The 22,511-nt window shown below is 40.5% G+C and overlaps 1 protein-coding gene across 17 annotated transcripts in view; it reads left to right on the top strand.

Annotated features, from left to right (window-relative positions):
* Cep112 (centrosomal protein 112) overlaps nucleotides 1-22,511 on the top strand; it is a 451,807-nt gene that overhangs the window by 400,904 nt on the left and 28,392 nt on the right. For all 17 annotated transcript variants that reach the window (XM_078041823.1, XM_078041825.1, XM_078041822.1 and 14 more), the window contains one exon: nucleotides 4,993-5,082. In XM_078041823.1, the coding sequence (XP_077897949.1) occupies nucleotides 4,993-5,082 (90 nt within the window). The remainder of the gene's footprint in view (nucleotides 1-4,992; nucleotides 5,083-22,511) is intronic.

Here is a 22,511-nt window from a genome sequence, read left to right as displayed (position 1 = left end):
TTTTTGACCTAGGATTGGACATTTCACTCAGTTATATTGTGCCTTTCTCAGGGATAACCTAAAAGTTGTGTGTGTATATGTGTGTGTGTGTGTGTGTGTGTGTATAAAATGTCAAATTTGGAGGTTTTTAAAATAAAGAAGACGCACTTAAAAGAAAGTTCTCTCCAGTTTTGTTTACTGAAAAATCATGGTTATTTTCACACAGTCCTTATGTCAATTTCTGAGGTTGGAACTAACAGCAATTTTAATAATAAATTTTATAGTATATCTTAATAGTAATTTTTTTAGAATATAAAACCAGAAATAGTGGCTGATATAAGCTATCATTTTCCTTTCATGTAGTACACTTTACCTATTTTGAAAATGGAATATTATTTGGTTATTTTTCAGTTTTTTAAGCTGACTTTCTAATAGATAATAAAAGTAATTTCTATACATAACTAATTTCTCTGATTAACCTTGAATGGGTAATATTTTATATTTTTAACTATAAGCAAATTTTAAGTGAAAAACAAATGTAATTTGAATCCTATTTTGATAATACTTATAAAATATGGTAAACCCAATAGTCTATTAATGTACAGAGTGTTGGGCTGGGGCTGTAGCTCAGTGGTAGAGCGCCTGCCTCACAAACGTGATTTTAAAAATATACTCACCCAGAGTGTGGAGAAGGGCTCAGGTCTGATTTTGTTACCCTGTCCTCTGAAATTTTCTTTCAGCTAGATTTTGCTCATCCTAACTTCTCAGTCACCTCCCCCTATCTCGATTCCCAGCAGCTCCCTTCACAGCACCTTCTCCTCCCCTGCCTGGGGTTAAGTGTGGGTGTCCCCCAAAGGGCAGGTTTCAGGCCCTCTGCTCATTTTGCTTACTTCTTAAGGAAGCATCCCACGTGCACCTGTGAGAGCCCTCTGCCCTGTTCAGACCTTTGCTGTGCCACAGCTGGACAGGTCCTCAGGGCACTTCAGGCTGCTCAGCAGAACCCCACAGACTGTGAACTAGAAGCAACACACAGTTCTGGATACTTCAACTTCCAAGATGGGTCAGTGGCAGATTTGGCATCTGATGAGGGCTGGGTTCCTGGTTCACAGGTGGCTGTTTTCGCTCTGTCCCCACATGGTAGAAGAGGCCAGGGACCTCTCCTGGGCCTGTTTTCTAAGGGCACTAGTCCCATTCATGAGGGCTCTGCCTCCCAAAGGGCTCACCTCCTAATGCCAACTACCTTGGGCGCCAGGATTTCAACATATAGATCGTGGGGATATAAATATTCAGACCACAGCAGTGGTCCTCCTTGAAGTCCTACAGTCCCTTAACCCTAACAAACACAGTGCTGCCCCGCCATTTCTGATGTGCTCCATATTCTCACTTCCCTCTGGTCTTTTAGGATAAAGCCTCATGGTAAAGAAAGAGTCCCTCTTTCCGCTGATCCCCGGGTAAAGATTCTACTGCCTCTGTCCACTTGTCTGTCCACGCTGCCCTTGCTTAAGGCCTCTTTATATTTGGCCTTCTCTTTTGCAGCAGCCTGATTTTTTAATCCTGTGACTTGGCTGGACAGAATTAATTCTTCAAAATTCAAGGGAAAAACACAATTGGATGTGAAGAGACCAAATGCTGCTATAGAAAGAGGGGGAATTAGCTGCTGGCTTTGGCACTTGGGAGGTGACAGTGAGGTCAGGCTCAATAGAGCCGAGGGGGCCAGAGGCAGGTATGATGAGGGGCTGAGAAAATGGGAGCAGACACTGAACGCAGGCACTCTTAGGGGACTGCAGTGAAAAAGAAGAGAGACAGCTGGGGATAGGGAAGGGAGAGGCGCGGATCCTTTAGTTTTTGTGTGTGAAATTTAAAAAATAAAGTTTCTTTAAAAAGTATTTTTTTATTGTAGAAGAAACCAGATAACATTATTACAAATAGTAATTATCATGTGTGTCTATGTACAGGTTAACGGAACTTGTGTTTGTATATTCTATATTTCAAGACACATCATAACCTTCAGTTACATGTACCGAATTAAGGACAGCTGGAAGCTCTGATGACTGAAGGACATGTCCTCAGGGAGTAGAGTTCAGTTATTAAAGAGTCCCTCCACAAGCAGGAATTGAGTCACATGTCTGCCGGGCATCACATGGACGTGGCACCAGGCCTGGCAGAGATGGCGAGGAGAGAGCCCTGAGAGAGCCAGCCGCACACAGACGTGAAGTATTTCTCAACACCAGGTAGTTAAGAGCCCAGAGGAGTCCTCGCTTGGCTGTGGCGTAGGTCAGGGGAATGAGGCCATTGAACAGAGTAGGTGGACAGGGCTTCTGGACAAAGAAAAAAGAGCTACAGAATGAGGTCGGGACAGCAGGAAGGCGCGCAGACATGTTGAATTTGAAGTCAGAGGAAGGTTAAAATCCCAGTTCAGTGCCTTCCTCCTGGCCACACCTGGATTGGAGCAAGCTGCCTAACCACACTGAGCCTCAGTGGGCTCCTCTCTCATGCAGCTGAAAGAATACCTGCACGACAGGGTCAGAGTGAGGGTAAAAATAAAACCCACCCATCTCCTGTTACTGAGAGTGACAAGAGCATCCGTGTCACACACTGGCACACTGAGGCTTCAGCCAGGTCCTTAGTGGTGTGCAGCTTGGTGGTGCTGGAGAGTGGCTTCGGCATTTCAGTGGGGAATAACATGATTTAGGTTTAAGAAGATCACTCTGTCAGCAGTGTGAGGACGGATTAGAGAGCAGGAAGGAGCAGGGGAAGAGAAGCAGATGCATGAATATTCTTCCCAGTGCAGTAATCATTACTCTCCTAATTATGCCAGAAAAAAAGCTAAAATCTATTTACTGGTGGCTATCAAAAGTAAAAGAATGCTGCCTGAACAACAAGCACAGGGACAATTGTATTCAGCCTTTTGGAAACAGACCATAGTAACGGAATTAGAGACAATCAAGGAGTTTGAGAGATTTCCAAGCATCAAACTGTAGATTTATAATCAAATTTTATATCAAAGAGACCCTAAAACACTTGAGCTCATTCTCAAACCGTCTCAATTTTTAAATTAGAACTTCTTAGCCTGAGGTCTATCCAAGCATGGGCTTCAGGCAATCTATGTACTCCCTAAAAATCAGAGAAAAAATGATAAGCATATATTTTCCTCCATTGTGGGGAACCGACCACATAGCTTCCATCAAATGCTCGGAGGGCTCTGGAACGCCGTAATGCTGAAGCCCCACTGTCTGTGTATGTACATAGAGGAGACTGGCCTTGCGTTGAAGGGGCTTTTCATGGACACCTGACATTCTGTCTGAACTTTGGGCTTTTCCACCCAGGGTCTCACTTGGATGCGTACTAGGCCTTTCAGACATACACACCAGGCTGACTCCCAGTGCTTCTCCCACCTGCCCCATCTCTGTAAGTGCTAACTGCACTCTTCTAACTACTCAGGCCAATTCCTTGGGGCCCTCTTTTTTCTTATGCTTTGCATCTACTTCCTTGGAGCTACCATTTCTATCCTCAGAATATATCTGGAATCCAACTCTTCCCTCACCAACTGCTCCCCACACCCTCCGTCTAATTCCCTTTCCCAGTGGATTACAGTGGCCTCTGACCTGCCTCCTTGCTCTGCCTCCTCCCTTTCTTGTCTACCAAAGCAACGCCTACCCACAGCCCTGCAGGAGCTTCCCATGTGCCTCTGAGCAAAACCCAAAGTCCTTAACTGACCTATGACATACCTTGTGACTGGATGACTTGAGCCCTGTCATGTCCCTGATCTTATCACTCCATCTTCTCTCTGGCTTCTGTGGCTTCCTCAAGATCTTGATGCAGCTGATTCTGCTTCCTGGAAGGCTGTCCTGTAGACACCTGTGTGGCTTGTCCTCTGTCCTCCTTCAGGCCTGTGCTCAGTTGCGCCTTCTTGGGCCATCTGTTTAAAACTGCAGCACCCCTTCCCCACCTGACGCTGGGATATCCCCTTTCTCTGCTTTGGTCTCCCTCTGCACTTATCACCAACTGTATTATACTTACTGTTGGCATGTTAACCCGCCGTGTTATGATGTAAGCATTATGGACGGGGTGATTTTGGGGGGTCTGTTTCAGAGCTACATCTTTAGCACCTATTGCAGTGTCTACATAAAGCAGGAACTCAGTAATATTGACTATGTGAATTTTACTTTGAGGATTTACTCGACATCTTTGTGTTGTCATCCTCTGTGCTGCTCACTGGAACTCTCCATGGGTTATTTCTATTATTACTTGGGACTATCCGAAGGGATCCTGTTTCTTTTCTAGTTATCCTTTTACTTAAAATGGCAATTGATACAAGGATAATTATTGATTTTTGTGACTTCTAAGTTCCCCATATTAACCTGAATTCTCTTTCCAACAATTACTTGACAACTGAGAGTTCATACCTGTCCAGTCATTGTACTTTCTTCAAACGCCACACTATTCTCTCTAACTTCATAAAGAAATTCCTTTAAGTTTACAATAATTTAACCATTTGATAATTTGGAGAAATGCTATGTTGATCAGGTATTATGATTCCTCTCTATTTCAATACCTTTCAGAGTATAAGTATACTTGCAGGTGTACTGGAAGGGCTATTTTATTTTATTATTTTGAGCAGTACTGGAGATCAAACTTAGCAAACATGCTAGACAAGTGTTTTGTTACTGAACCACATCCCCAGCCCTTGGGAGGGCTATTTTAATTAGAAATAGTTTGATGCTTTATTACATGGTTGTGGTTCTATGCTGAGAATATGAGATGTTTTTATAATGTGAATTGACATCTGCTAGTTTGTTTCCTAAGTTTGGAATTTTTTGCACTAGGTATTCTTAACACAGAACGCATCTGAGCTTAACACACAATAGCCTGATTTTGTGTGTCTGAACTGTATGGAACAACAGTAATAAACTAGAGATCTAGGGCTTTTTTAATGCCAGTTCATGTGTCAAGACTATTTTTTCCAAGTAAGCTAATTTTTAACATTGCTGTGTTTGTTTTACACCATTTCAGGTTTTACAAGATGAACTAGAAAACCGCTCTAATCAGGTGCGATGTGCAGAGAAAAAGTTACAGCACAGAGAACTCGAGTCACAAGAACAGGTATGCCCTCCTGCCCCCTTCGGCTTGTTTGTTTGTCTACTTTCTCTGGGTCAAGGGGCTCCTATATCCCCCATGCCAGTCAGGGTTCTTTACAAGTAACAGAACACCTCTGTGGTCGGCACAACATCATAGGAATGGAAGACTGCAGAACAAGAAGTCCCGAGGGAGGGCAGGCTCTGGCTCTGCATCTCTGGGATTTTCATGGCTCTACCTCCTGTGCTGGTCTCACTGTTAAAGTGATTCCAAGATAGCCCAGGAGTCCCCGGCATCTTGCCCAGATCTGTACTATCCAGAGGCAGAAAGGAATGGACAATCTCTGGGGTCTCCTCCTGAAAAGTAAGGAAATCTTTCCCAGCACCTGGTCTCTCACCTCACTTCATATCTCATTGGCCAGAGCAGGTCACATGCTCAGCCTGGCGTGCCCAATCCTTTGCAGGAGGACCAAGAGGACCAAACTTAGCCTAGACCAATCAGGATCCACCTGCTGGTGATGGAATTAGGCAAGAAAGGAAAACCAGAAAAAAAGAAGAGGGGAAATGGATGTAGTTATACAGCCAACGGTGTCTACAGTGTCACTGTTTTTTAAATAAATGGATTTATTTTACTTAGAAGCATAAATATGTTTTCTTTTGAATTTAAGATTTCCCCTCTTTCTTCCCATTCTGTTTATAAAGCATAAACCAGAATAATCTAGCCATGACAGTAGCTAATGACTCATTTTATTTTTGACTGACATGATTATTTTCACCCAACTCTCCTGCATATAATGGATTATATTAAGTGCTAATTTTGACAATTTAAAGTAAAAAGCTCAAAATGTATCAATAGAGACTATGAATCTTGAATGAGACCTTTTATAAATGTGTTGTCCTTGGCCTTTGAGTGTAGCATTGCTAACCTGCTTCAAAGTGCCACTGAGCCATTATGTACGGAATTTTCCATAGATACTGCCAAACATCTATATTTTGGTTGTTATGTGGTAAAATGCATATAAGAATATTATGTTAGGTCATTTTGATTTGGGGGAAAAGGTAAGAGATGTTTACAAATAGGATCCCTTGATAGGGGATGGTACCAAATGGCAGAATTAAGCACCTGAGAGATGCTGAGTATTAATACTTAGTAAATAATTCAGTTTGCAGATATTTCCTCCTGCTCCAAACTTTGTCTTTTCAGTTTTCAAACAGGCTCATAGACCAAAAATTTTTAATTTTGATGGAATTTATCAGATTTTCCTCGTATGGTTCACTTCTTGGTATCAAGTCAAAGAACTTTGGTCAAAGTCCTATGGCCCAGACTTTCTCCTTTTTCCTAAAAGTTTTATAGTATTATGATTTACTTTAATTGTGTGATACATTGTGAGTGAATTTTTGTGTAAAGATGTGAGGCTTTAAAAAAAAAACTTGGGGCTGGGGCTTGGGCTCAGCAGCAGAGCACTTTGCCTAGCATGCATAAGGCACTGGGTTCGATCCTCAGCACCACATAGAAATAAAAAAATAAAGGCATTCTGTCCATCTACAACTACAAAAAAATTTTTTAAAAAACTTAATTGACTTGACTTCCTACTCTCTAATGTACACCCTGTGTAATATAAATGTGTGTGTGATTTGCTTGAATACATATAGGCATATATACATATATGTATAATGTAGTATTTATGTCATACAAGTCAGTAGGAAGACAAAATGAAAATACTGGGATAAAAAATCATACTTTATCAAATGCCTGTAAGATGACAGACACTATAAAAGAAACATCACACGTTAGCTCATTGAATGCTCACAGTATTTTATAGATGACATACTAAAACCCAGAGGAGTTGCTTAACTCACCCAAGACCACACAGCTAGGAAGAAATACTGAAGATTTGTCAGACCCAAGTTTATCTGAATTTCAGATCTTTGCTCCTTTCATGACAATTTTGAAACTATAATAGTAACAGAACAAAAATGGGTAGCAGTGATAGTGAAAGTGAGTTTATTAAAGTTGTCAGGAAAACAAACATTGTTCTAAATGCCTGCAGTAGTAGCAAATGCCATTGACCTTCCACGGGCAAAGAGAAGCAAGGGCAAAGGAAAGGGACGCCTAGCAGACGGCTGCCGATAAAGCCTCCCCCTCAGATGGGAGTGCGCTGGTGTCAGGTCAAAGCAGCCTGGGTCTAATGGTCACTTGAGGTCAGCTGAGCACTGTTCTCTGAAGGACACTTGTGACTACAAGGAGAAAAGACCAGCTTCTTCAAAGCAGGAGAGGGTGCTCCCCGGAGGACAGGGGCTTCTCCGTCAGCGGTAAAATATGACTTAAGGTAAAACTTTGTTAACATCACTTTAATTCATGGCAAAACTTCACACAGAAAATTCCATAATATATTGAGAGTAGGGAAATTAAGAAATCCCAAATGAACAATAGGGAAGGATTCAGGAACTATTTTCAGTCTTTTTTTATTGACTTCTTTTTGATCATCAAAGTTGCTTTCATCTTTGTAGTGACAATAGCTTTTTAGAATATTTCTTACACTAATTCCTGATATCTTCTAGAAGACTATAGTTTACCAAAGAAATGTCAGGAAATACCCATGGGTAAAGCTGAATATTTCATAATCTTTGCAACTATGAGATATTGGGTTCTTTCCACAAGGTCCTAGGGTGTAGCTAGAAAAGAAATGCCAGTTGTTTCACAAAACTAAGCAGCAAATAATAGGCATCTAATAAATACTATTTATCCATAGTGAATTTAATATTTTATTTTGCCTAAATTTGATCCATGTTCCCCTTTCAATTTGTGACACTAATAGCAGTAGTAAAAAATAATTAGAGCTATTGTCATGGTCACTGTTTAGGGTCTACTTATATATGAAGTTACTTAGGATATTTAAAATATTGATGTTCTATTATGACTTTCTTTTCCTTTTTCTTTCTTTTTTTGTCATCCGTCAAAGCAACTGCAGTCACAGTAGCCAGTCTCCCATTAACCAATCAGACCACTAAAAAGGGTGCAGAGCAGCACTTAATACTTTCATCGTTTTCTTTTCAACCAAATATTATTATCCTGATACTAGTTGCATAAAGACTCAAAATTGAAACTGGCAGAATTACAAAGGACAATTTCCTAGGCTGCTTTTTTTAACTTGCCCGCTTTAAAAAAAAGTTTGAACTGTTTCTGGTTTTCATTTAAGAAAAATTCCTGTGTTTTGATGCTACAAAAACAAAAAATGAATGAAGCATTTTAAAAGTTATGTTTTTAATTAAAAACAAAAGACTGCTTCTCATCAGGTCTTGATGGGTGGCATCCTTGCTGCCCACCACTGGCCTCGGTGCCTCCAGCTCTCCTCTGTCTACTCATATGGAAGGTCAGAGTCCACAGAGCAGGCCTGTTCACCAGTGGGTCCAAAGGATGTGCTGAGCCTGATACGGATCCAAGAGGAATGGAGTTAGAAAATACTAATGTTCTAAGTTAGCCTTACAAAAGCATGTTTCCTTTAATCTATAAATAGTAAAGTAATTAAAATCACCATTATTTTTATCCATACCAGGGGTAAATAATTTCTAATTCCAGATAAGATCTGAGCAGGAATCCCATAATTTCAGCAAAGATCTAATCAGACTTCCTGATTATGGAGGAAACGGAGCCATCAGGAAAGGAAGTGACTTCCCTACTGCACAGCACAGTGCAGCAAACCCAGGGCAGGACCGCACATGTTCAGTGTCCTCCCAGGTGTTTTTTAACATCACATTAAACACTGTGTAAAATGAGTGGGTGCCATTTACCTCTCAGGTTCAGGGTAGGTCAGACTGTCATGGGCAAAACTAACATTCACTTTGAAAGCAAACAATGTTTCACTATTCACAAGGAGCCTAGAAAATTTGGTCTGATCCATTATAGAAAAGAGAAGGAGGCATGATCTTTACTTGGTTTCTTAACACTGTGTAAAGCATGTGTTTATCATAAAGGCATGAACAGTGTTAGATTAAACTGATAGAACATGGAAATTAATATACATATAATAAACCCTGCTTCAAACTGGCTTTCTCAAATTTTGGAAATATGAATAACTTTCATATTGATTGGATATCATATTGATTTTCCATAGCCATTGGCTAAGGACAGTACATTTATACAAAGTTTCATTAAGACTCATGGTCTCTAATAAGAACATTATTGACATTTTACTTTTTTTATCATTTCATTACATTGATTACTCTGTTTCCCGTAAGGTTATTTTAAACAAGTTAGTGAAAAACATCATTTAGAAACATCTTAATAAATAGCTTGCAATACTGAGCATTTCACAGGAGTCGATCTTTGTTTGACTTAACGTTCTCGTCTTTCAAGAGGCACTCTGTGCCTGGCAGTACTGGACATTGAGAAGAAACAAAGATGAGTAAGCTCTAGGTCCTACCCTCAAGAGCTCTCAGTCCAGCAGAGCTAAGGAGACAGGCATAAACATAGGCTCCAGGCATGGAATTTTCAAAGTCAGTTCTTTTTCTACTAAATGGCTCAAAGTCTCAGGGTCATACGATATGGAAAGAACCGTCCTTGGTGCCACCTTCCGCCTGCCAGAGCTCTGGAAAAGGTTTGGCCCCACCAACACAGGCAGCTTGGTGCTGGTGGGCCTGGTGCAAGAGTCTATGGTACACAGGACCATGTTCTTCCAAGGCTGGTCAGGAAGGGGTCTGCACTTCTAGCATGTTCTCTTAAAAGCTCCTGAGCTCCACCTCCTCCTACTGCTTTGGGCTCTTCTGGTAGGACTCTGATTTTGTGGCCAGCAATTTTTGCAACCAGCTGGTTTAGTTCTGAATCTTATGTCTAAGCATTAAAGGTCTAGACTGTAAGGCACAAGTAACCCATAAATTATTCTAAAATATATAGCTAAAGGCCAGTCACACCTCAGTCCCATTTCAGCCAGAGCTTTGCAGCAGCCAACTTTCTATTTAAGTCCTAAACACATTGGTAAATTTAGGAGAGAATCTAGTGACCAAAGGCAGTCTGTGGTAGTCATGTGCTCAGGGTTTGCAGGTGAGGGTAGAGGTTGTCCACACACCCCCATCAAGACACAGGGAGAAGAGACTTCAAGAACTGGTCTGATCCAGTGGGGAAAGCACTGCTGGTTCAAAATCTACCCTTGTCACTACTAATCATATGATCTTGGGTAAGTCACTTAGCCTTGCTGAGTATCAGTTTCCTAGTTGGTAAAATATTGGCAATACTACCTTCCATAGGCTCTTGGGAGCAGCATAACAAGATATGTGTAAAAATACTTCAAAAACTATAAAACATGCAGCTGCAATGTGTATAATTACAGTTATTCATAGCAGAGAAAGAGGCCTTTGCTGACCATTAACAAGAGGAAGGACATTCCAGTTAGGAAACAGAATGAGGAAAGACATGAAGCAGAACTTGCTCACAAGTGTTCAGGGAATATTGAGTAATATCTTGGCCAGAGGATAATATCTGTGAAGAGGAAAACAAGACCAGAAAGTTAGTTTCATTCATTTTGTCCATTAAAAGAATGCTTTGTTATTGAGGCCTGCTCTTTACTAAGCACTGTGGTATGTGTTAGGACAATCGGTGGCCAGTCTTGGATGCAGTGCCAAGGAGTTCAATCACTCACCAGAAAGCCATTGTCAGCAGTTGAGGATTTCTCTCTTTTCTGGGGAGTGCTGCATGGTTGAGGTTAGACTTTACAAAGATTAAGCAGCAGCCAGAAGATAAGATAAACAAGAGTTGAAAAGAAACCCACCCGGAGGTTATTGACCTCACCAGTCACAAGAGAAATATTGAAGGCTTGAACTGGATGTTGTTAAAAGGAGTAAAAAGAGAGGGGTTGATGTGAAGACTCCCTTGAAAGGAGAATTCACGCCCTGTGCAGTGGCTCATGCCTGTAATCCCAGTGGTTCAGAAGGCTGAGGCAGGAGGATTGCAAGTTCAAAGCCAGCCTCAGCAACTTAGCAAGGACCTAGGTAACTTAGGAGACCCTGTCTCAGGAAAAAAGAAAAAGGGAGGGGGCTAGGGTTGTGGCTCAGTGGTAGAGCGCTCACCTCTCATGTGTGAGGCATTGAGTTCGATCCTCAGCATCACATACAAATAAATAAACAAAATAATAAAGTATTGGGTCCACCTACAACTAAAAAAAATTTTTTTTTTTTTTTTAAAAAAAGGGCTGGGCCGCCTGGGGCTGGGGCTCAGAGGCAGAGCACTTGCCTAGCATGTGTGAGGCACTGGGTTCAATCCTCAGCACCACATAAAAATAAATAAATAAAAACATTCTAAATAAAAACATTCTGTCCATTTACAACTACAAAAGAAAAAAAAGAGAAAGAAAGAAAGGGGGAGGCTGGGGATGTGGCTCAGTGGTGAAGCACCTCTGGGTTCAACCCCCGGTACCAAAACAAAAAGGAAAATTCACAGACTTAGAGGGCAAAGGAAAAGAATATATCAAACCCAATACTGCATTTTTCGATTTGATAAGCTGGCCCATGATGGACAACAGCACCATTATTTCTTGAATGTTGCATCTGAGATGCTCCCAGGACATTCATTTGGAGGCATATGGTTGAAAATCTGAATCTATATGCAAGAAAAAGCTCTGGAAACGTGAAGACATGAGAGTCATCTTTCAGGGGCTGCAGCAGAAACCCAGAATGGGTGGTGATGTTGACAAGAAGAGCAGAGGAAGAGAGGAGAGGCCACAAGCCAACCCATGCAGGGCCCGTTCAAGGGACTGAGAAAGCAGGGAGGAGAGAGACCAGGAGGACTTAAAAGGAGTGGAGGAAGATAAGCTGGTGACTGCTGTGAAAACCAGAGAAGACAGATCCCTACTAGACCCAGCGCTCCTTAGGGTGAGGCCTGTGTCATCCTCACGCATCTGCCAGCACGGGTTAAGTTGAATTGCTCTGTGAAGCTTTTGCTGTCCCCACCCTTGTCCTTGCATGGCCCTGCCCACCTCTGTCCCTTTGTCACTGGGCTTCCCTAGTGCTTCCTGCTACCCTCCATGGAGAGCTTTCCCATCAGAGGTCCCCAGTAGGTGACGTGCTCTGAGGGGCCATGTGCCTGTGGATCCGCATCTTGCCAGTCTCCAGCCCAGGCTGCACTTGGCAAATTGTTGGGAAGAAGAAGAAAGAGAAAGGAGAGAAGGGAGATGGGTGGGAGGAGCAGGGGACAAGGGGAAGTTAACAGCCTCACATGCTACAGGAAGTTTGAGGACCAAGAGTTCAGAAGCCACCAAGCCTGGGTAATGATTACGGGCCCTGGGTATTGTGTCTCCCAAACCTTTTCCAAGCGACTCCCTTGAGCATATTCTTGCCTAGGCTTTTGTGAAAATAAATATGATAGTCGTTCTTTTATCATTTTCACCTGGGGTGATCATTTCATCTGGCAGAAGCATAATCAGCTCCTTGGGGCTTCTGTGTGGCCCCCAGCTATTCCCTTGGCATTACAGCTCCAAAAGAACAGGGAGAACTAAGAGAAAGTGAGATGCCCGCCCCTGCCATGTGGCCCACCTTTCTAAAACAGAGCAGATTTCCTGCCTAGTCTCTGCACAGTGCCACTCTGTACTGTACGTTCTCTGTTGATAACTGAGCATTCTGCTGATTACTTTCTAGTTCCAAGGTATTAAAAATACATTTTGTCCCTTTTGTATAAGTAGCTTTCAGATAACACTAGACATCTCCAAAAGTACCTTAGATCTGCTGCCTGTTACACTATTAACAATCAGTATCATTTGTATTCCCAAAGAGTTAACTTGCCGCCCACAATGCCCAGTGATCTATCGGGGAGCAACATGGATATTAGAAGAACCAAAATCGATATATTTAAAGCTTCCACTGACTAGCACTGCTTATCTTTAAACCACCTCAGTCATCATCAAGGGTAACCAGCAAATCCATGGAGTCACAGGAGGCCTTAAAGAAGATGATGCTGTGCAGACAGAAAATCAGTTAAGCAATAATCGTGACAATTGTTAAAAAGAAGAATTGGTCTTCTACAGATTTCCAAGCCTTTAATTTCTATTTTCCATAATGGATTTTAAAACTTCACAGTCTTGGCTGTTGTGGGGCTAACTCATCTGTAGTGAAATCTATTTAAAAGTACTAACAACACAAAACTATGTTTTATCCCAAAGCACATTATGAAAACAGGAATAATAATTGCAAGAGAAATATAATTCAAAGACTTTTATTGACTTTTCATGTTTAATGGTTATTATTCTGGCTTGTTTCAAGCAATTTTAATAACCACAGTTTATTTACAAAATTCAGACTAATTCTTTTGTTCCCATGCCAACAAAATACATTTGTTCCCGGACAGCTGGTATGATGCATCGTTATAAGACTCAGTTGTTATGAGGGATAGAACCACATTTAATTTTGGCCACAACTTATTCTCAATGAGAGTTTGAATAGTTGCCTATTTTCTGAAAAAAACACTTGAACTGCAATGTCAGGGACAATATATTTTTATTAAAATACAATCTCATCATCATGTTCTTTTTTTTTTTTTAAAGAGAGAGTGAGAGAGAGAGGGGGGACACACACAGAGAGAGAGAGAGAGAGAGAGAGAGAGAGAGAGAGAATTTTAACATTTATTTATTTTTTCTTAGTTCTCGGCTGACACAACATCTTTGTTTGTATGTGGTGCTGAGGATCGAACCCGAGCCACACGCATGCTAGGCGAGCGCGCTACCGCTTGAGCCACATCCCCAGCCCCCATCATGTTCTTTTAAATCAGTTGTTTTAATAGATTTTAGTGGCAGAGCAAGTCAAATGCTTGTCCCCAAAAGCCTCACTAAAAGCCTGCATGGTGATCATGCCACCATTTTTAAGAAAAACTATAAGCACCCTTCTGGGCGGTGTGCACTTGCACCCTGGCTCTCTTGCTTACTCCTTTGTTTTTAACGTCACTGGTTTGTGGAGCTGGGGGAGGTGGGGAGAGGGGCCCTGATGTGCTTGCTGTGTGTCTTTAATCCTGGACTTTGCTGACAGGTCAAATCCAAGTGTCAGCACATCAGCCGCCTCACCATGGCAGCTGTTTTTCCAGAAAGCATTTTCTGCATTGTTGAAGTGGCTCTCTGACGTTGCACTGAGCACTAAGGGACGAGGAAGACCAGGGGAGAGCACCAGGATTGCACTGGGCTCTGACCCAGAACTGAAAGGTTCAAAGCCAGGCTATGCCTGCCTCGGGCTGGGTCACACGCAGCTTTTATTTCTGCTGTGAAGTCCTGTGATGGTATTCCTCATTTCTTTTGGTTTAATTTTTAAAGATAGTTTAGGCTCTTGTATTAGTCTGTTAAAAATTATTTTTCATTCCCCAAATTATTTAATCCAAATGTTTACCTCCAAACCAGTAAATGTGGAAGCTCTTAAAAAAAAGAAGTAGAAGCAAAAACTTAAGACCAAGTTGTATTCCATCCCATCTCTCAAAATGGATGAGCAAGAAGAATTATCAAGCATTAACCTGGATAATGGAACAGCGTCTCTCAGGAAGATGAAAGGAGACTACATCCCTGAGGAGTGTCCTGTCGAGGCTGATTTTTCTGGCACTACTAAGCACTGAGTTCATGGAATTGAGTGAACAGCAAGAAAGAGGAAGTGAAAGAAGAGAGAAACAGAGATGGCAAAAGAGGTGGGGTGAGGCAGCACGGGAGGAGAGAGAGAAAACGTTCTGTGGCCATTTACTGTGCTTGTCACGTTCAGAAGCAAACATCAAGCATTCTAAGATGCCACTTCCTTGCAGTTTCTTCTTAACTAAGTCCAGCTAGAAAAGATCTCCTTTTCCTGTGGCAAAGGCCATTTGGAGGTAGAAGCATTGAAATTGATTACTGGCAAGCACATAGCAGAGCAGAGGTATTTTAGAGGCAGAAACATAAATCAATGTAATTAAATATACAGAAAGAAATGTTTCTGAAAATACAGTGAACAATTCAGGACATTTGAATCTATTTTCCATGTAGGTAACTTGTTGGGTTTATATAAAGAATTAGAAAGCATAGTTCCAGTAAGGAAAAAAAATATTATTACAAGTGTTCAAATGTAAAGGGTGACTTAGAGAATTAAATGAAATAATTAGAACTAGTGAAGACCATAGCACACTTGTCAGTATTAAAAGTTTTAAGGGTGAGCCCATTTTGAATCAGGCAACCTAATAATTACTAACTCTCTGTGGAGACATGATATGGAAAACTTGATTATCCATCCTCTTGAAGAAAATAGATAGTTTAAAGACCATTTTTGGCTTTGTGTATGCCTTGGCACTCAGGTTGATTCAGAAGGGGTGAGGTGACATGGACGTAGAGAGCACTCTGACAGGATATTAAGAAGGAAGGAAGGTGTTTGTCACATATTGGTATTGGCCCTGACAGACTTGTCTAGGGGGCTGATCCCAGTGCAGGTGAGTAGCCAGGTGCAGTGGAAAGGACACAGGCCTGGGACCCTTCAGGCTCGGAGCTTGTCCTGAGGCTCTTAGAAGCAACAGCCAAGACCCAAGGGGCGGCTGGCACCCAGGTGGAAACAGACACAGTTTAACTTACTGTTCTGCCCTTCAGCTTTAGGGATTTGTTGTGTTGTTGTTGTTGTTTTGAATGAATGTCTCTACAGAAAGAATAGGGGAAAAAATCAGAAAACTAGGCTCAATGATTTTGAGTTCTGTGTGACTTGAACACAGGAAGGTAAATGAGGTGGTAAATGCAACATGTCATGGTAGCTGAAGGACAGCCACAGTGGACTCTTTGTAGACTTTATTTTGTTTTAGAGCTTTATGGTCTTACATAATAGTCGGGTTTATCTTCTATTATCCATCCTCTCTCCTTATCCTCTCCCCTCCCTTCACTCCCTTCTGTCTAATCCAAATGAAATTCAATTTCCGTTCGTGACCCCCCACTTTTCCCTCCTGTCCTCACTCCCCTCTCCTATCCTCCTGCCTCTGCTCTAGCAGAATTACTTTCACTTGTTTGTAAACTTTTTGAAAGTGACACTTTAAACATTCGGTTTGCTAAGTATTCGCTGAGCACCTGCTATGTGTCCTGGATATACATTGATGAACAAACCAAACAAAATCCTTGCCCTTGTGAAGTTTACATTCTAGAAGTAGGTTCTCCATACCCTCCTTCATTTCTATTTATGTTTCAGCCTTGAATTCTCAATTATTAATAAGTCTTCCAGTTCATGAATATGGTATATCCTTCTTTGAGCATTCTTTAATTTTTCAGATACATTTTAAACTTTCTGTGAATATATCTTCCACATCTCCTGTTAGATTATTTCTATGTGTTTTACATATTATTGTTCTTTTTTCTTTCTTTTTTAATTTGTTCTAATTAGTTACACATAACAACAGAATGTTGGGGGTTTTTGTTTGTTTGTTTGTTTGTTTGGGGGTTTTTTTGTTTGTTTGTTTGGTACCAAAATTCAATTCCTGGGCATTCAACCACTGAGCCACATCCCTAGCCCAATTTTGTATTTTATTTAGAGACAAGTTCTCACTGAGGTACTTAGTGCCTCACCTTTACTGAGGCTGGCTTTGAACTCACTATCATTCCTGCCTCAGCCTCCCAAACTGCTGGGATTATAGGCGTGTGCCACCATAGAATGCATTTTGACACATCATACATGTACAACTTCTCATTCTTCTGGTTGTACAAGATGTAGAATCATGCCAGCCATGTAATCATATATGCACATAGAGTAACAATGTCCTATCATTCTATTATCCTTCCTATCCCCATAACCTCTCCCTTTCCTTCACTCCCTCCTGTCTAATCCAAAGTACCTCCATTCTTCCCAACCCCACCCCCCTTGTTGTAAATTAGCACCTGCATATCAGAGAAAACATTCAGCCTTTAATTCTTTGGAGTTGACTTATTTCTTTTAGCACAATATTCTCCAGTTCCATTTATTTACCAGAAATGGCTGAGTAATATCCACTGTGTATATATACCATGATTTCTTTATCCATTCATCTGTTGAAGAGCACCTAGGTTGGTTCCACAGTTTAGCTATTGTGAATGGAACTGCTATAAATATTGATGTTGCTGCCTCACTGTAGTATGCTGATTTTAAGTCCTTTGAGTATTAACTGAGGAGTGGGATAGCTGGGTCAAATGGTGATTCCATTCCAAGTTTTCTAAGGAATCTCCATACTTACTGCTTTCCATAGTGCTTACACCAATTTGGCGTCCCACCAGCAATGTATGAGTGTACCTTTTTCTCCACACTCTCACCAACAGTTATTATTGCTTGTATTCTTGATAATTGCCATTCTGACTAGAGTAAGATGGAATCTCAGTGTAGTTTTGATTTGCTTTTCTCTAATTGCTAATGATGTTGAACATTTTTTTCATATATTGATTGATTAATTATGTTTCTTCTGTAAAGTGTCCATACACTTCCTTAGCCCATTTATTGATTGGGTTATTTGGTTTTTTTGGTATAAAGTTTTTTGAGTTCTTTATATATCTTGGAGATTAATTGCTGTATCTGAGGTACAGTATTATGCTGTTTTAAATGGTATTTTAAGATTCTGTTTTCTCAGTTTGTTGCAGGTATACAGAAATACAACTGACTTTATATAGATTCTGTTTATTAAATTAATGAAGTTTTTTTCTGTTCTCACCAAGAATCTCAATTTTTTTCTTTGTTAAATCACAACTATTTAAGATATTGAATTTTCTTAAATGCCTTCTCTTTTATTATCTTTTGAGATAACCATATGAATTTTGTTCTTCATTCAGCTACTATGTGGTTTTTTTAATGTTAAATTTTGCACTCCTAGAATAAACCCACTTGAATCATAACTTACCCTTTTTTTAATCTTTAGTTAGATTTTGGTTCACTGATATATGTTTTATATAGGATTTCTGCTTCCATGCTTATAATTGATAATGACCTATATCTTTCCTTTATTGTAATGTTCTCATTCCATTTGGGTATCAAAGTTTCCTGGCCTCAAAAACAAACAAATTAAAAAAATCTGACAGAGTTTGAGTAACATTGATATTATTTCTTACTTTAAAATATTTGGTAGAATTCAGAGGAAGCCTTTGGGACCTAGAATATTTTTTGTTGAAAGATTCTCAATGAATTAGAGATATGCTTTCTCTAGTGGTTCTATTATACTTTTGCCTAATTTTCTGTTTTGTAACTGTATATATATTTTTTCTTCTAAGTCTTCCCTATATCTCTCTGTATTCTGAATATTTTCTTTTTGCCTTCTAGTTCATTAATTCTTTCCTTAGTTGTACCTAATTTGCTTTTAAATCTTTTTGTTTTTTTGAGGGGCGGGTGACTATCAGGAATTGAACTCAGAGAAACTTAGCCACTGAGCCACATCTCTAACCCAGTTTTGTATTTTATTTAGAAACAGGGTCTCACTGAGTTGCTTAGCTCCTTGCAGTTGCTGAGGCTGGATTTGAACTTACAATCCTCCTATCTCAGCCTCCTGAGCACTGGGGTTACAGGTGTGCACCACTGCACACAGTTTTAAATCCATTCTTAATTTGGATGGGTTATTATGTTTTCAGGAGTTAGAACTTATACTTAGTGTTTTTTAAATTTCTTTTCCCCTATGCCAAGTTCACAATTGTTTTCCTAATTCTGTTGAATACATACCTTTGTTCTTTTAATGGTTAGCCTAATAACCATTATCTAGAGTTCACATGGGTCTTGTGTTTTTGTGGGCCTGGATATTTTTGATTGAGTGCTAGATACTTTATATGAAAATATATGGAAATGATTTAAGACCTAAGGTGATGTTAATTTCCTCCAGAGAGAATTTACATTTGTAGTCTCAGTGGACAAGTAGTGTTATTTGCAATCTTGAATATCCTTAATTCATTTATAAGGATTAAGATGATTTGAAGGTAGACTTCATTTCTAGTCTATTTCCATTCCACTCCTACTCCCAGAGTATAACCTTTTGGAATGCACCCAAAGCATAGGGATTTTACCAGACACTCCCCATTAGTGAGTCCTGACTGTAATTTATATCTCCTTGGATTTGTGTGTGTGTGACTGTTAAATGATCTGTTCAGCCTTCTCAGCCACTCTAGAACCAGCAAGGGCCATTACATAAAAATGTCCCTAAATGCCAGGCTTACAGATTGTATCATTTGCAGGATCTCAGCCTCATGATGCTGTTCTACCTTGTTAGTTCTCTTAACATTTTGAAGCAAATGTAGGAAGAATTATCAAGGCTTCCATGACTAAATGTAAAAACTCAGCGTTTGCATTTCTGTGAATTGCTTCATCACATTCACTGCTAATGTTTTTCCCCTAATTTATTTTTCTGCCTTGATCTACAAAAGTTTTTAAAATATATCCTGTACATTAATGATCTGTTAGTTAAATATCTTGAAATCCATCCTCCCGGTTATATTTTATTTTTTTTATTCAACATCTTAATTTTTTAAGATTATTTTCTTTTTCATCATGACTTACAAACTTGTTTAGAAAGGCCCTCCCTAACCTAAGATTATGAAATGTATACTCTTATTTTCTTATAATACTTTCAAGAGTTTTGTTTTATACATTTAACTCTTTAGCTCAACTCAAAGTTCTTGTGTATATTGAGATAAGGGTCATGATAAAATGACCCCCAAAGGAGGCCAATCCCTGGAATCTGTGAGTGTGTACATTACATGACAAAAGAGACTTTGCAGATGTAATTAGGGTTACTCATCAGTGACCTTAAAAATGGGAGATTACCCCAGAGTATCTAAGGGATGGGCCCAGTCCAACACATGACCCTAAGAGCAGAGAACTTTCTCTGACTAAAGGGAGAGGGACTGTGGGAGGAGGAGGCGGCCGAAGGACTGGAGGCCGGGAATGGACCCAGTGAACTTTGAAGGTGGAGGGGCACTGTGACAAGGAACGCAGGGCAGCCTGAAGGAACTAAGAGGGACTTCCAGCTGGCAGCAGTCAGGAAATGGGGACTTCAGCCCTATAGCTGTTAGGAACTAAATTCTGCCAACAACATGGGTGAGCTTGGAAACGAATTCTCCCCTAGAGCCTCCAGGTAGGTTCCAGGCCAACCAACACCTCCATTTTGACTTTGTGCCACCTGAGCAGAGGAACCAGCTGAGCCCCTTCAAATTTCTGACCTATGTGAGGTGACAGAGTTTATTGTCATCTGGGGTCATTTGTTGCAGCAATGGTAGTAATATTCTTTTATTAGTTTTGTTTCCAGTTATTAATATGATTTATTGACTGTGAAAATTCTTCCCCCATTAAAAAAATGCCTTTATTGAAAATCATACTTTCCAAATATGTGTGAATCTATTTAGGACTTTCTCTTCTTCCCTGTTTATCCATTTCCTATGCCCCACCAGCCATATGTTATGATGCTTAAGAGCATGAACCCTGGAGCCACATCGCCTGGGTTCAAATCCCAGCTCTACCACTTCCACTTAGTTGTTGTAAAACCTCGAACAAGTTGCTGTACTTAATTTATCTCAGTTTCCATAGCTTGAAAGTGGGTTAATAACAGTATCCACCCTGTAAAATTGCTATGAAGACTAAAATCAGTTATTACAGACAAAACCTCTAGAAGAGTACTAATGCACAGTGAATATGAACTAAAGGGAAGGCTCCTCTCATCTTTGTCTTCGTTATTCTTAAGCATTCTCACTTGCTGTGAATCTTGGACTAATTCTGTGAATCTTGGTAGAGTTTCTTTGTTAAAAGTGCCACTCATTATCTGACTGGGATTGCATTGAATGTATGAATAGTCTCAGAATAACTGATATCTTTACAACACTGAATCTTTCCATCAGAAACTTTGCATCTTTTTGCAAAGTTTGGTCTTTTGTGTTTTTCAGTACAACTGAAATTGATCTTCACACGGATGTGTTGTACATTTCTTGTTAAATCTACCCCAGGTTTATCGTGGTGTGTTGTTTTCTTTAGTGGATTTCCCTTATGTTTTCTGAATGGTCCTTGTTAATGTTTGGGAAAGTATTCAGATTATATACGTAATAGACTGCCATAAGAACTAGTACCAGGATAAGTTTGATTTTTTTTTAATTTCTTGAATTTTCTAGTAGGCAATTATACCATTCCTGGGTACAGATGATGTTTGTGTTTCGCTTTCCCCTTTCACCCCCGTTTGTTCTCTCAGTGCACATCTTAAGCAGGAGTGCTTCTGTTCTACTGGAAATACTTCTGATAGCTACCTTTTGTTGGGTTTAGACACATTGCTTTCCCTATAATTACTTTAGACATATTTCTGCATTTCCACTAGTCTAAAGCTTCTTTGAGGACAGAGAATATATTATGGTAAGAAAATACATACATATGCACACACGTGTATAGACATGCGTGTACTGGGTGCATATGTGTCTAATAAGTATATTCTCTCCAGTCAACTTTCACCAATTGGAGATGAGCAGTTGGACTCCAGTTGGGGGACTGGGGATGTGGCTCAGTGGCAGGGCACTTGCCTAGCATGCATGAGGCCCTGGGTTTAATCCCCAACACTGGTGGAGGGGGGGACTACTCTCTCCATTTGATACTAGGAGCTTGTCCCAGCTAGAGAGAGACAAAGGAAGCCTCAGCATCCTCTTGCACATCAAACAGAACCATTCTTCCCTCCAAGCTTGTCCTCTCAGCAGTCACTCGCTGGCCCCGCCCTCCTCCAACACCATTAAGGCATCTCTTAGACACTCTACAAGATCCTCATCTCTAAGGTGTAGAATTCACCCTGCCTTCAGCTTGACCTTTCTTCCCTGTGCATATGCACACTCCCCATTTTCCCCTATGGAACTTTTGGACAAGATGGGCAGAAGTCTCTTCTCTAAGATGTCACCTGCAGGCTGCCCCTTTGAGTCCTATCCCACCATTCCCTTTTCCCCTTGCTTATAGCACTGCCCTTTCCAGCCAGCTGCACGCAGAGTGCTTTACCCCCCACCTGCCATCCAGACAGCCCAGCAGGCATCTGAGCTATGCGTTGTCCTTGAGAAACAGTAATAGAAGTTTCTTTATATATGAATGGTCTTTACATGTTATATCTGTCCCATGTACAATCTTTATCTGCTTCTTTATAATAGTAGATTGTTCTTTAAAGGACAGTCCTGTGAGTTGATTTCCTAGTCTTTTGCATTGAGCTTGATCTCAGTCCTCCACCATCACTTCAGCACCCCGCACCATGCTCCATCAGTGACCATACTCCATTCCACAAGTATTTGGAAGCTGACAGTCAGATATATACTTCTGAAGTAATGTCTGCTTCATTGTCATTATTATTTAAAACTGCTAAATTTTTGCTTTTGCACATACCAGTCATTTTAGTGAAGCTTGCCAAAAACTGTTCATAGTGTATATGAAAATTATGTTGGTTAATTTTTACTGATTCCATCTCTTTGTGAGTTGTGACATTTAGCAGCATATAAGTCTAGGGAAAGGTGGGGTTTCATTGAAGTTTGAAGAATGCATGAGGTATTTCAA

This window comes from Ictidomys tridecemlineatus, chromosome 3 (assembly GCF_052094955.1).
Source record: "Ictidomys tridecemlineatus isolate mIctTri1 chromosome 3, mIctTri1.hap1, whole genome shotgun sequence".
NCBI classification, from domain to species: Eukaryota; Metazoa; Chordata; class Mammalia; order Rodentia; family Sciuridae; genus Ictidomys; species Ictidomys tridecemlineatus.
This window is presented reverse-complemented; position numbering and strand designations above follow the sequence as displayed.